This window comes from Columba livia, chromosome 2, assembly GCF_036013475.1.
Source record: "Columba livia isolate bColLiv1 breed racing homer chromosome 2, bColLiv1.pat.W.v2, whole genome shotgun sequence".
NCBI lineage: Eukaryota > Metazoa > Chordata > Aves > Columbiformes > Columbidae > Columba > Columba livia.
The window spans coordinates 138574195-138590102 of NC_088603.1; the positions used below are offsets into that span (position 1 = coordinate 138574195).

Genomic DNA, 15908 nt, shown 5'->3' on the forward strand with positions numbered 1-15908 from the left:
AATAATTGTGTCTCCAAGTTGAGTTTACTTTCCTGCCAGTTCTGATCAAAGCATTTTCATGATAAACTGATTTCTTTTCATTTTCATCTGTCTGCCAGTCCAAATAACAAAAAGTATTGCTGATAGCTGTATGATTTTTTTTCTTTTTGTCTCTCCAACAGGCCATCTGTGGAAAAGAAAAAAGGGAAAAAAATGAAGTATATACTCTTAATATTTTTCATGAATTTATTACCACAGCATGCTGGGAAGTCTTTGAGAAGAGATGACAGTTACCCCAAAACGTTTGAAGACATTAAAAATGAGATAGCTGGCTATCGTGATATTGCTAAAGCTATTATTGATCTTGCTGTTCATGGAAAAGCTCAAAACAGATCCTATGAAAGATTAGCTGTTTTTGCTGATACCATAGGACCCAGGCTCAGCGGTTCAAAAAATCTAGATGCAGCCATCAAGTATATGTTCAATGCCCTGTGGGAAGATGGACTAGAAAATGTGCATCTGGAACCTGTGAAAGTACCACACTGGGAAAGAGGAGAAGAGTTTGCAATGATGTTGGAACCAAGGAATCACAGCATTGCTATTCTGGGTCTTGGGAGCAGCATTGCAACTCCTCCAGAAGGTAACTCTTCCTTTTGGAATTAAATTTCACTTGCTTTTTTACGCCAAACTGTATTATAACCCAAACAGCTTCTCTCAGTGGACAAACTAAAGTTTTCTTCCTGCTATAATAGTTCTGCAAGACAAGATCCTATGTTCCAGGACTCTTCTGTATGATGTGGTTGTGAATGATGCAGTTTGGTTTCATTGAGTTTGGTTGAACCAGCTTGTAAAATTAGAGTTGATTCCTGAACTCTCCATTAAATATATACCCTTTTGTTTAACACTGCTGAACCTCGTTTGCAAATTTTCTACTTCTCCATTGAGGTTGGTGGGAAACTTGTTCTTGTGATCTGGGGTTTCCAGCCCTTCTTTTTCATCTTGGCCAGAGCCGTTCTCCATGGGGTGTTGAGTTGACATGTGATTTCTGCTCTTCTTGCTGTGCCCTGTCCTGCAATGCTCAGCGCTTTGCTCTGGCAACAAGACAGCAGGAAGAGGAGGAGAATCTTGCACTGAGCTTGGGAAGTGCCAGCTCATCGCTAAGCATGGCAATTGGTATCTGTGTGTCCTTTCCCTCCCCCCACCTCCTCCCTCTTCTCATGCACCTTGGAAAAGTCTTTGGCACTTACCTATAACTGAACTGTGTGTTGCCTTTTAGTGGATCACATGTGATACGTTATTTTGGGAAAAAGAATAATCGTTAGTTGGGCTCAGTAAAATTCAGGTGTTTCGTGCCCCAGAATGTTAGCTTGGTTGCAAATGTAATTTATAAGACTCTTGTTTCTGTACATATAGATGTGGGGCTTTCTCAGGATTGCTGTTTAAAGGCTGGATAACAACCTTCTGTGACTACTCCCAGTAAATAACAATAAACTTATTCATAGATGGCTTCAAAAACATTCTTATTCCTTTATGAGAAAATAAACTTAATTTAGGAAATAAAAGGTATCATGACACTCATAATTTTTTGAGGAATTGTAAATTTTTGTGATTGTGAGCTTTTCATTTGAAATTAAACAAATAATGTATAAAAGTTGTTTCATTTAGAAAAAATATATAGCGCTTCAAAATACAACAAAGTTAAACTGGGTAATTTAAGATCTATTTGGAATAGATCCTACTTGGTTTGGGAAACTGCTACTGTAAATTTTATCTGAGGTATTTCTTTGATATTGAGGTAAACACATGCCTAAAACTCAAACCTAGCCTATTAATAATATCTGTTTATCCCGCTGTATGTCTAAGGCTTAGTGCTTAGATAGGAGAATATTTAAAGCAAAGGTTAAACCTAGAACATATTTTATGTCCTTTCCAGTCTTATTCCAAGCTTCCTAAAAAGGAAGTGAAAATAAAAATGGCTTTTTTGGTGTTGAGCAAGTGTTACTGAACCTGCAAAGAGAACCTGCCATTTAGTCTTGGCAAACATCTTCACATCCCGAGAAGTCTATTTTTTCACTTCCCGTTCTTAGCTATGTAGTTATTGGCACTTGACTGGTCTTACTCCTAGGTGTTCATTTTTCATTTAGAGAGATAATGAATTTATGTGGTTGAAAATGCTCACAGAAGCTAATAATGTCCTTTTTCATCTGTGAAGTTTTTATTATACTGATGACTGAATGGTTGGGCTGGTGATGTCTTGGAAGGTAAGATTGTATTATCCAGTGCTGGTTTACACTGCGTAATGTTCAAACCCCCATATTATTCTTCCTCATCTTTTTACTTTCCTCAGAGATCTGCCATATTTCTGAAGATGTTGTATGTGTTGGTGCTAGAACACTGCACAGCAATGCGATTTCTCACAGAAGAGCTGGCATTTTCTCACACTTGGTGGAACCATTTTGATTAAATTACTTACCTTGTGACTTAAAATCTGTCCTACTGTTTGTGGCAGTTATGATTTCTGTTGGTCTCATCTCGCTCTGTTCAAGCAGTGACAGATTTTCATGCAGGAGAAGGTTATGCAGGGTAGCTGGTCCCTGCTGAGCTCTTGGCTCTTGTTCTTCCCATCACTGGACTGGCTGCCTGGCTGACGGAAATGCCTGGCGAGAGCTGCTCATCACCAGCCTCACCAGGCAAGAGGATTGCAAGGTTTGCTGCTCGGAAAAGCGCCTGTCCTGAAACTCACGCTCATCCCAAGCATGGAGTAAAAAATGTGTGGTTAGACTATTAAAACCACTGCCTCATCACTTGTGAGGAATTCATTCCCAGATCCGCTCCCTCTGCTCTAAGCAGCGATTGTCATCATACCCTGTTCCTGAGAAAAAGGGATAGGCGGCTGCCCTAAATCACATCGGAAATATTTGAACAATTTCCCTCAGTGAGGGAATATTGGCTGTTCTGATTTGTCTTCTTTTAGCCAAGAAGCTGTGGGAGTGTGAGTCATCCAGTAACCAAAATAATGCAACTCAATATGAGATGCTTGATATTGATTCTCCTGGCATTGCACTGCTGTTGCTGCACAGGATCAAACCCGGGAGATCTTCTGCTGCCACGCTGAGCTTTGCCAGAGGGATGCCTGAAGGGCTGAGTACTGGCTTTCAGATGGTGGCTCCAGAATGTGGCTATTGGTGCCTGCGCTCTGCCAAGGAGCAGGGACACTCTTCAGAGCTGCCTCTAAAGTGTGCAGGTGATCCCTGAATGTGTTTGATATTAGCTTGATAGTTAATGTGCATTTTAAATTTGTGTTCCTATCAGGATATGTTTCAGACCCCTTGGTTTGCAAATCACCATCTCTGTAGAACCCTGACAGACCCATTCCTTGAGACTGCTGATGCCTACTTAGATCCAGAGGACAGCACTGCCTGGACGTTTTGTCTTTTAAAGTCTGGGAGTGGAGTTAAGATGAGAGGGGGTGACTTCTTCATCCCAGCAAGAGGTTCGAGAGACCATTTCTTGTTTTCTCATCCTCTCAGTTATGTTCTGTATTCCTCCTTTCCTGTTACGTGCCTCCAGGTTTCAGACCCGATGAGGTAAGAAAATAAGGAAGTATTGGCAGAAACTTAAAATGTTGCTTCTCTCTGGATGTGTTTAGTGCTTTGTGCTGGACTCAGTGGCTCCCATTGCCCTCAGGGCTCCTCCTGGAGCTCAGTTCCCTGAGCTTGTGCTCTCAAGGGGTCTATATTAACATGGCAATAGCCTAACAGTAGTTAGAAACCTGGCTTTGGATGTTGGAAATTCAGGGCTTATTCTCCCTTCTGTCCATGGAAATTCAAAATACTGTTTCCTGAGAGTGACCCAATGGCCAGAGCACACGCTGAGGCTGCTCACTTTCCATTTTGGCATACGCCATGCGAGTGTGTGGAAAAAAATCCACGATCCTTTGGGGCAGGAACAGGAAGCCCTAAATAGTAGCCGCATTTTAGCCATGGACCCTGAGCCAGCATTGACTCTGGTATACAAGAAATGTCTCTTCCTGCAGGTCTTCTATCTAACCCATGCCTGTGGGGTTGAAAATGTGAACAGAGCTTTTCCTGTTTATTGGATATGCTGGGATTTGCCCCCTTTGGCTCAGGTGTGGGTCTGGCATAGAGCTGGTTGGCTCACTCGAGGTTGGAACAGTTCTGATGATGTGCAGGAGGCATTTTGATACCTTGTGATCTTGTGGATAAAATCCACGTTTCCTTATTTTCTTCTTCAGGTCTGGGCAACATGCCAGGATGTCAAATTTCCAGATTAAGCCTGATTTAAACAGCAAAAAGGGACACCACAGAAAAGGTTACATGTTTTTATTGTAGAGGAAAAAAAATGTTTTCCCTTTCAGCGTATCCCAAGATTTGAAGATGATGGGTCAAAGAGAAAGTTTCACTTCCTTTGATCTCCTTACAAGGAGGGAGTAACTTTCATGGGGAGAGGAGGGGAGGGAGAGGAGGAACATGAAACGCAGAGTGACCTGGATTTCCACAAGTCAACAGAGACTGAAAATGGTCACCACCTCGAAGAAACGGATTTCTAGGTAACAAACAGGATTGAATGTTAGAAAGTGCCCAGTTTAGGGAGCTGACAAACTGGAGGTTTACCATATTTAGTCAATGCCCTTGTCTCATTTCCAGTGTTTCAACATTGGCAAAAGCCAGCTATATATATAGAGAGAGACTGTGTTGATTTCTGGTAGTACTGATTATATCCCCCAAAATCCAAGGAAAACAGATATAATTGTTGCTTTGAGAATCCCATAATTGAAGGAAAGTAGTAGTTTAGCAGATGTTTGACCATAAAATATCAAAGAATTCATATTTTTGCATGTGTTTTAAAATGCATTTTTTTTCCTGCAGAGTGACCCTGCCCGTTCGTTTTAAAGATACACTGACAAGTAGGACCAACCCCAGAATACAGCCTGCCCAAAATGCTGCAGCAAAACTGCAATAATATGAAGATAATGTATTGGCAAACTTTTTCCTAGTTTTTGTGTGCAAGTCGTGGGTTTTTTTGTTTAATTATCAACAACATTTGGTCCAGTCTTGCTCATATAGAAGCTGGCAGGAGTTTTGCCACTTAGATAACGTGAAAATAGTTTCAGCCTGCTATTTATAAAATGGGGATAATATGCGTCTCAAAGCTGTGGGAGGTGTGTGATGTTGCAAGAGGCTCACAGTCTTTTTAAGCCAGAAATGCTGCTGAAATAAGTGGTCTGACCCCAGTCCTGGCTGATGCATCTTCCCCAGTGTTGACCCTCCTTTTTTGTTTCCCAGTGGTGAAGTAAAATAGGGAATTCATCTAGATTAACGAAAGGCCAACAAAAAGTTAGTTTTAATGTGTATCAGAGGATTTACCCTTGAGTTGCCAGCAACTTGGATGACCACTGACCTACTGGGAGAGAAGCAGATCCTTCTGGAGGGACTTGGGTACCCCCTCTTGTTGGTGGTTCAGTGATGAGAACAGGGGCTGGAGAGAGTCACAGGCAGGAGAGCCCAGTGCAAAGCCCTTCTTCTGGCTTCACTGTGTCCCTCTTTATCTATGCATGAGGAGCTCTTGATTCACATATTGAGACCATGAAGCCTCAGTATGGGGTGCCTGGATTGTTTATTATTACTTAGAGCAGTGCTGCTTGCGGTATGATAGTTATGCTACTGTTTTTCTTGGAATGTAAAAGATGACGTCCATAAAGGACCTCAGACGCTCTGGTGTTCAGTGGCCCAGCATCTGGGCCAAAAGTTACTTCAGTGGCATTTCAAAGCTGTAGAGAGTAGGAGTAGCTGTGTGGCTTTGAGGTGGACATGCTGTCTGGGAAGGACATGGGTTCCAGTCGCTGCTATAATGAATGTTCAAGTAAACTGTATGGATTTGCCATGGCATAAAATGGAATTTTCACGTCCTGGCCCTATCCATCGTCACTGCGTTAAGAGTGGTTACCTGAGGATGGTAAGCCCAGGCTGAAGCTCCTGCCTCACACTGTTGGAGGCAGAATTTGAACATGATTTTCAGCATGCCTGAGGAATACACACACAGCTGGTTGGCACTGTCACCCTCCCTCCCAGGGGACAGCCTGCAGTGACTGGCACCTTGACTCACTAAGGAGGGAATGGTTGCCCTCCATACTTCCCACCTTGGGCACCTGTGTGCTCCAAAACTGGCCTTTCTGGGTCCTATTCTTGGGTGCCTGATTCTCCACAGACATTGCAGAACAAGCCTGTGTCCCATGTAGGGCTGCTCCTGGGAGAACCAGACCTGTTGCCCTACTCTTTTGGCATCCAAGGCTTCGTGCTGGGGGTTGAGTCTAACACCCTTGCTGCAAGGGTTTACTGCTGCACAGTGAGCTACATGTTATTGGAACCAAACTGTTCTAATGAGAGCCAGTACTTGCTGGAAATTGTAACTCATACTTGTCGAAAATGTAACTATTATATAGTGTTTATTTTTCTTTATGTTCTTCTTAAAGGACTGAGTAGTACATTAGTTCCTGTGCTATGCATCAGAGCTGAATATGATTTTGGATAACTCCCCTATGTAATTTTAGTTTCATGAAGTAATTCTCTTTGCTGTTCCACAGAGTAGGTGAGGTCACATTTTCCAGAAGTATTTTCAGATTTTACATTTTTTTTCTTCCTGATAAGAGCCCTCTTCTTTTTTTTCATTTTTTTCCACAGTTCCCCTAAAACATTTAATCTTTTCTCCATATTTTAATTCTCATATTGTTACGTGTTGATAGAGCAAATGTGTTTCTAGGTGTTAAGGTATTTTATATTTTCATTACATGCTAATAATTTTGAGGAAAAAAAAAGTGATGAAATTAATCTTTCATTTGCTTCAGCCTGACACCAAGCCTTAATTTGATGAGTTCATTATGGACCCAGAATTTGGGTTGGTTTTTCTGAAAATCTTGTTGAATTATGTGTGGCATTGGGGGAAACCTGAACTAATTCCTGGAGAAAGCTGAAAAGCTATATGTTTTCAGAAGAGATAGGATAGAAGTTGAGGGAAAAAATGTTTTCTGGGCTGATTATAAAGGGTGCTAAACCTGAATAGGATATAATGCAGGGTCACTAAACTTAGCTTTCAATAATGTATTTGTCTTTTCCCTATACTCCTCAAAATTAAGTTTTTTTGACCTGTCCCAACAACTACCTTTCTTTGCTATCTCCAGACATATATATCTACTTTTCCCCTGTTGTATGCTTCATCTTCTTACATCCTCATCCAGGACTACTGATCCTGGCACATGCTCCAGTTCTGTGCAGGTTGATGTGGTATCTGGGGTCCAAGACCACCATTTTTACAGGAGAACTGCACATCCCAGCAGCTACCTTATAACTTGGTATGTGCAGCTCCTTCCCGTGACCCATGCAAAAAAAATTCTAGGTTGTCTGTAACTCTGCAAGAGAAGCTACCTTGCAAATACACACAAGACAGTGCAAGTGGGACATTTCTGAAAGAATCAGGGTCATGGTACTTTTATCCTGAGGAGATTGTCAAGGCTGTAGGACAACTGGATTAGCCAGGCTAAGGTCAGGCAAGCTTGGGGCTACTCTTGCATGTGCTTAGGCTCAGAATGGACTATAGTATACCTTGATGTGGCAGCTTCCAGGCTAAATTAGCTTTGTGGGAGAGTTGAGGTGTAAATAGGCAAATCTGAGAAGTGGCAGCCACCCAGTAGACAAGAAATAAGGGTGATCTGGTGTCGCTGGTCTGCAGGGCAGGGCTGCGACCATCAGGTGGGCTTCATGCACTGCTCTGATGTGTTGCTGTTCCTACTCTTCCTCTGTCTTCTTCCTACCATGAAGAAGTGTCTTGATTTCCTGGTCCTGGTGTTCTGATGCCTGGTTCTGATGAATGGGGACATGTTTGAGATAGGTTCTTTCCCAGTTTTAAAATCTCCACCAACTTCAGAAAAATTAGATGTGTTGTCGACTTTTTGTGTTGATATTTCAGATATTTTATGCTAAGGATGCAAAAATGTTAAATATATAACACACAGGGAAGTTTTCCAGAGACAGAGTTGATGTAGTTTCCAACTTTGTTGTGTCTAGAACTAAAAATACCTTATGTTAATAGTTTTAAGCAAAAATTGCCTTGCCCATCAGATTATTTATTTGACAGTGGCAGCTTCAGTGCATGTGGATCAGCCACACTGCTGTTCCATAGTGTGATTTGTAAGAGAAATCTTAATTCCTATGTTAACACAGTGTGAAGTAAATGAAATTTGCAAGGTACGTAGGGGTGAGTTGTTCACTTGCTGTTATTGAAAACATTTATTTTTAGAGTAATGATGACTGCATTTGGCTTTGTAACTACATCTCCAAGGGACTGTTGCTGTTAACTGAATGACAAAAATGAAGCTGGGGAAAAAAAAGAAGCAATAAGGCCATAATTGAGAAATAATGGAATTAGTATCCAGTAAGATTAAACCATATGCAAATGATGTATTTTTTCTGGCTTTGCTAAATTCTTCCTTTAATACAGCAATTGATTGAAACTAAGCAGGTTGAATTTCTATGTGTTTATGGGTTGAGTGTTTTCGGGATAGTAATAAATGAAAACCAATAGAGACTGGGTTCCCAACTCTCAGGAGCTCCTGATACTTGATATTGTAAAGTCTTGCCATGTCTTACCCTGGTGTGGCCAAGAACAGCAACAATATTCTGTATGAATTTTCCTTGATATTTTATTAGAGATCTATCCATTTTTAAAATCTAAGAGTGAATTTTCCTTTTTTTTTCTCCTTGCTTTTCTCTGAAACCTGTTACTAACATAGACAGATGCATAGCTCCAGATACTAAAATGGCTTAAATATTTGCTGCATTTAATCTCATGGAGAATAAGTTATCTCATGAGGAATTCCCTTTGAACTAATCTACTTCTGGCATGATTGCTGGCAGGTATGCAGGTGCTGGGAGGTGACTCTCCAGACTAGAATTGTTCATGCCAAGAGTCAGACCTCTAATGTATGGCAGTGTTGCAGACCGCTGATTTACATGTGCTTTACATATATATATAATAATGGGACTTTCTGCAGCTAATGAGGAGTAACTGTAATCAGTCTTGCCTTCATCCTGCCTGTGATGGGTTTTAGACTTCTCTGATGCTTACCACGGCATTTATTTCAGCTGGCAGTGTGGCCATCAAAGTTGTGGCATATCCAAGTGTTAAGACAGAAGTGTACATTTCTCTGTACAGGTGCCTTTGCAATACGTAAGTTTGGTAACTGAAAGTTGCCTGCTTGTTCCTGCCAGTAAGACCCTCCCTGTACCTTAATTCTCAGAAATGCCAGGGTGAGATTCTTTTCCTCAGTGGCCCAACCCAACAGTACCTATAAAGTTTCACATGGTGAGAACAAATGGTCTTCAGCTTCATACAGTCAGCCAAGTTTATAATGTTCATAATTTTGTCTTCGATGCTTCATGCCCTTTACTTAGCTAATTCTCCAAATGCTCCATATTCATCTTTTGGACCACGTGGGTTACAATCTTTATATCTTGCTTAAGTAAGCAGGCAATCCAGCTCCCTCCTTACATGGGTTTTCTGGACACTTCTGTTCAATAATGCACAGTCAAGCTCTGCATCAGATAATGACAGAAGTAAGAAAGAGAAAACCAGCTTCAGCATGAGAAGCAGAGCCATGAGGCATTGAATTAGCAGGAGATGCTAGGGGCAGAGTTTTATTTGCCTAAAGGCCTAGTAAGGTGAGGCATTTCCCATTTTTAAAAGGACTAACTCATTCCCCTCAAACTGATAAACTGCTGGATTTGTTGTTTCATTTCTCCTTTAGTACAGGAGGTCTTAGGGTGGTTTGTGTATGTGGGTCCACATATTTATTTAAGATAAACATTGCTCTAGTCACTTCAGTACATGAGACTGAAATGGTATAAAATGGGAGTAAAATGCAAATGAGTCATTGAATCAGTCAGAAATTACACAAGGGTGAAGTTTCACTTTGTTATGGACAGCACTGCAATTTACACTGTATGTATACAATGCTGCCATTAAGTTAAACTTGCAGAGAGAACCTTTGTTTTGTTTTTTAAAGGATAGCTTTATTTAGGTTCTTTGGGAACATTCAAAAGTAGAGATACTGGGCTGGAGTCTGCAGCTCTGTGCTCTTTCCCTTAGTTTTAATTCCCAGAAAGCTCACAGTACAAACTCCTGATGCTTGTCATGTAGGGAGGGCCATAAATGTACTTCTCCTTTATATTTCTTGGGGATTATAGACAATTACTAGCTGTCTGTAGCATTCTTTAAAAACACCCAGAGTTGGTGTTTGTTCATTAGTGCAGTGATGCCAAGAAGAGTTACAGTCCTTGCTTCCCTTGATGAACAGTCACTAATAAAATACATCATGTGCCCTTCCAGTGCCTGCTGCACAATCCAAGTGGAGCGTTGGGGAAAGCTAATATGAAATACAGATTGTAGTATCAGCCTGCTGAGACCATGACTTTTCTTGTGGAAAATGAAATTTTGCAGATACCTGGCTTTATTTCCAGTGGCAGGGTTCCATACCCAGAAAGATCCTGTCACTGGGATGCTCCTTGGGTAGGCAACTGAACTTGCAGTTCATTAGAAGCAGCTGGAGTCTGTTCGCATGCTCGCCTACCTGCCAACAACAACTAGTAAAATGTGAAGATGATTCTCTGGTTTGTTTCTCTGTGCGTCTTCCTGTAAAGATAAGAATCCGAATAGTTATTCAGTCAATAGTTTTACACCTCACACAGTAGGTTAGTTCTGTAGCTAAAACTCACGGGCTTTTGCTGTAGCAGTAGATGTCTCTTGACCTCTTGGCAGTACACTGTTAAGCAACCAAACGTTTTGTATGAAATAGTTTCTTTAAGGTTTTGAGGTGTACTATAGTTTGATCTTCAAGAAGCTGTGACCCTGGATATACTGGTGCTGAGAGAGATGATCTTCCTATTTTTCTGTCTTCTCATGTATTACAGTCTCCAATATGAGGCTTTGAAATCTTCTCCATGTAATTCTTATACCTCAAAAAAAAAAAAGAGATTTCAAGGAGAAACATTCTCTTCTTAAAATTATGATAGTTTGACTATTTTTGACAAACCCTTTCGAGACGTGTTATTAGTTTTAGTTTGCACTGACATATTTTGTGATTTTTAGGTGAAATGCACACTAAAATTTCAGCCATTCATTAGTTCTTCTATATATAGAAGAAAAGTGCCAGCCCATGTTGTTAAGCAGTTTCGACTTACCATTCAACAAAATTGGATTTTAAGCATAGTGATCATTTTAATGAATTCTTAAATCCCGTGAAATATAGTTCCTCAATTAATATTCTAAAAAGTTAGAAGGATTCTCTAGCTTTGGGCAAAACTACATATCTATAAAACCCTTTGTTTTTTTCAAGCAAGATAATACAGTGATTTAAAATTATTCCAACTATTTAAAAAATGAGCTGGGTGGGATCTGACTTACCATGTGTGAATAGTTCTGCAGAAGTGCCTGCCTGCTGTTGGGTTCCTGGGAAAACTCCCAGAAAGAGATCCACTAGAATTGTAGTATTCCCGTGAATGAAATATGAAGATTTTATGTATTTATTTATTTGTTTGTTTATAATCATAGTGCAAAATTTGTTGAAACTGCAGAGCTTTAATTTCACTTTGTTTATGGATTAAATTTATAAGGGTCTAGTCTAAACTTATGTTCTTTCAGTTGTCTTATGTTAAGCTAAGTTGTTAAGCAACGTATCAAAACAATTCCATGAAAAGATTACTATCTTTTTTTATTAATCCCATAGGCAGATTTTGCAAATGTTTTTGTACTATAAATGATTAAAGCACATGCAGAGAACAGAATTCCCCCTGTGTATCCATCTTGCCTTTCAAGTCATGTTTCAATACCAACCTGATAGTGTGGTTTGCAGGGCTGTGTGTACTTGGTTCAGGGTGCTGTTAGAACTACTTAGTGCCAATCCCTGATGAAGCATTTCACATAGTCGCCCTTTTCTAGTAAGAAGTTAAACCCGATTTCCTGTGTTCTGCATAGTCCATGCCCTTCTGCTTGTTAAAACTGGCTGTAGGAGAGTTACAGGAAAACAATGGTAAAGCCACTGTAATATTTTCTTTCAGGAATTACAGCAGAAGTCATAGTGGTGGCCTCTTTTGATGAACTGCGCAAAAGAGCTCAGGAGGCCAAGGGGAAGATTGTTGTCTACAATGAACCTTACATCAGTTATGGTGAAACCGTGCGGTACAGATCACAGGGGGCGGTGGAAGCTGCTAAAGTTGGAGCAGTGGCATCCCTCATTAGATCCATTGCTTCCTTTTCTATTCATAGGTAAGCATTTTTCTCTTTTCTCCCTGTGACTCACATTTCAGCCTTTAGTTCACATGTCATTTTTGGGCAGGCATTTTTGTTCCCCATGACTTAAACATTGCCAGTTACAAGTGGGTGTTCAGTTTTGAAACTACTGGCTGCACAATAGTTCTTTTCCCCTGTGCTTTGTCATTCTTTCAAAATGTTTTAATTTTTTGTTACTGCTCCAAATGTTGTATGCCATTTGTTTTAAAGAACTTCTTGCATTCTCAGGGCTGCCATAAATATTCTGAGATCAACCAAAATCAAATATCTTTGATGACAACATGTACCAGATTGTCAGTGATGATACAAACTGGTCATTCTGTGGTTTTGACTAGAATGTAAGTGTAGTGTTTTTATTGTATTGGTAATTTTCCTAGCATGAGGTGACTTGTACTAGATGAAGGAGTAGCCTGCTTTGAACATAATTATTTAGAATACTTTAGCAGTAAGGTTTGTAATTATCATGCTGCTTTTTAAGTAAGATAGGTTGAAATAATGATAAAAACAAGTATTTTTAGATGTCTTTGTATGTTACTTATCTATCATATATAGTGTTACATTACTGAAATGAGCTTTTTTAGTTTTCTTATTGGTAACATAATTACTTATTTCATCTGGTCATTTTTTTCCAACTCTGAAAGCTTGCACTGAAAATGCTCATCTGTTGCGAGAAAGACTAGGTTAGGCATGGAGAGGAAATGGAGAAGAGTCCAGCCATAAAGTAAAGGGCTGGCAGATACACACTGTCCTTCCACATACTATTGTTTAAAATTGTATGGGGTTATTGGTGAGCTTTGCACAGTGGGCTGTGCTGGGGGTTGTGGTGGCGCGGGCTGAGGCAGCAGCGCTGGGCTGGGGCTGCAGGTGGGACAGACCAGACCCAGCTCCCTGCCCACCCGCCTGACCCAGCGGCAGCCTTGGCAGGAGGGCAGGGCCTGCAAGTGAGGCCAAACGCTAAGTTTGACCACTTGAATTGTAGAGCTGTGTTATCAAAACCACTTACATAAGACAGAGAGCTCTACGGTTTGTACAAGAGGTGCTGCATTTTGTAACATTGTTCTTTTTTTGGCAAGTACATGTTTGGAGCACTACAGCCCATTTATTCCTCCCCCTAGTTGCCCGGTAACTCTTCATCCAGAGAGGAGTCATTGGTGGTAGCTAACCTGACCCTGAAAGTGTGCCACATCATAAACTGGAATTGCGTTCTGTTTAAATAGCACCATGGTTTCTTTTTGATCTCTGCTCCTAGGTTTTCTCCCTACAGAAGTCTGGGCTGGTTGGTGGGAAGGGGTGTCATGTCTTTCAGTTTTGCCTGATGCTGGGACTGGGAAGTGTCTGAGCCAGGCACTTGGCAGTGTGCTTGATTGCACCATTTCAAACAGAACCTATGTGGTCACATCTCCGTAGTATGAGAAGCATGCAAGCGTTACCACTTGTGATGCTTCAGAAAGTCTGAGAAATGCAGTAATGCCAGGTAACTGTATTGTATCATGTGCAGAGGACAGTTCTGCTGCCGGTGTAGCTGCTTGATAGCATTTGAAAGTGCTCCATATTCTCCTAAAGAAGCCAAGATTGCCTGTTTAAAATGCTTTCTCAAAAATAGTTTGAATTCAGATACTATCCAACTATACTAGTTTATTTCTTTGTGCCTAACTAATGTGATGTTTACAATATATTTTCTAATAATTTTATAATAAAGATCATAATAATGAACATTGAGTAGAATATGTTTCAAAAACAGTTTTATGAAAAATTACACTGATTCAAAAAGTCTTATTTGGTATCATCAAAGAGTATTGTGATATGTAATCTGTTGATTATCTGAAAATCATAAGATGATCTATCCTGTCCTTAGTTCTGGTGCCCTGCAGAGATGTTCCTTTGAAAGTGACTCTTCGTATCTTCGCTTTGCCAGGCTATTTATGGAAGAGTGTTTTCACACGTAATGGAAGATTTAGAGATGAGGAACAGAGGTGGAGACTGAAAGTAGTAAAGCTTGTTTATTAGGTCTGGGTACTGGCATTACAGCTACTTCAGAATTGAATGAAAAGAGAGGAGAAACAGATGCCAAATGCATGTTTGTTTAGAAATATTGAATCCTTAATTGAGGCTGGGAGCCGAGGTGTCATTCCCAAAAGCAATTTCAAATTTAGATGCTGCCAGGAAGCATTTTTTCATGAAATGTACTTTCTGTCCTTTCTCCATTTACCTTCACTTAGGGTTTTTTTGGATGTGGGACGGATTGGTTAATCTCTTTAGTCCTATCATAAGGGAGGTACTCAGGTCCAGTCTGTCACTTCTGCCACTGTCTGATGCCTAGATTTGTTTGTCTTGTCTCTAACAGAAAAAAGATATTGCTGGAGGCAGGATGGATTTTCTTATCTCCATAACTTAGCCCATGTTTTCTCTTAATCACCAGCCGTGTGTCTCGTTGTCTCTTCTACCAATGTGCTGTGCTGGATGGATTCTGGGCTGGATGTGGTGCTTCTTGTCAATCAGTGGCTGGGGCACTGTTTCTTCATGTCACTTGCCTTTTTGATTGACTGATGGGAAATACTACGTTGCTGCAGGGAGCAGCATGTTAGAAGGGTGAGAGATGAAAGGCAGAAAGTCAATAGGAGACTTCTAAAAGTTGTGGAAAAAAGTCTGGCATTCTTGCAATTTGTATACTGCTGCTTTGTTGACCAGAACCTTTACTTTCTGGACTGTGTGTTTACATGTGCATCTATAAGATGAGTAACTGATAACAGGATTGTGGCAGTTGTCCCCAACATCCTGGAAACAACTTAGAAGAAAGTATCCTCCTTCTGATACTGCACTGTCTCACTTTCCTCAGGTGAATGAAGGATAGAAAGTCATAATTTTCCCTAAACTATATCAGCTTTGTTGTTGTTTGTGTTTTGTTTGTTTGTTTTTGGTTTTAAGTTTTTGACTCCTTTTGGACAGGAGGTCACTCATTGTTATTTACTTACTCCATTTGCAATGAATTAAGCTGGCTGGAACAATGGAAGCCACTTTGTCGTGCAATTTCTAGGGCATCTTGCAATGTGAATAATATTGATAGGTTAAAACTAAGTACTTTCTAGTAGATTAACATTTTAGGCTCATTAAGGCTGGATATTAAAACTTACTGACAAGACAGAATTGGTGAAATCACAACATGAATTAAATCAATGTTCTCTTGGTGGCAGCTTGGTGGCAGCTTGGTGGCTGTTCCTTGTTCCAGAGATGGCAAGTGGCTGCCACGTTGTCAAGGGTAAAAAGTGCAAAGGGAACTTTTGAACAGGGATTATGTGGGCATCTTATTTTCCTTTAAGGTATGGTAGTATAGCCATGGAGTGAATAAAACTGCTTGGGGTCTCGGGCATCCCAACTCTGAATGAGAACAAGAAGGGATGAACTTGCAAATACTCAGGAAAACTCACTGTTGTGTTTATATAAGGGCTCATGACAAGTCATTGGTGACAGTGAAGGACTTGAAAGATCCATTGTTGAGTTTCAAGGAGTGGACTCATTTATTTAGGACAGAAATGGTAAGAGAATAGGAGATAATAAGCAACAGCATTTCC

General features: G+C 40.5%; 1 protein-coding gene across 7 annotated transcripts in view; it reads left to right on the top strand.

Annotated features, from left to right (window-relative positions):
- Positions 1–15908, top strand: part of CPQ (carboxypeptidase Q) — a 159327-nt gene that overhangs the window by 24695 nt on the left and 118724 nt on the right. For all 7 annotated transcript variants that reach the window (XM_065054059.1, XM_065054058.1, XM_021280863.2 and 4 more), the window contains 2 exons: positions 162–619; positions 12108–12315. In XM_065054059.1, coding sequence (XP_064910131.1) covers positions 193–619; positions 12108–12315 — 635 coding nt within the window. In that variant the 5' untranslated portion in view covers positions 162–192. The remainder of the gene's footprint in view (positions 1–161; positions 620–12107; positions 12316–15908) is intronic.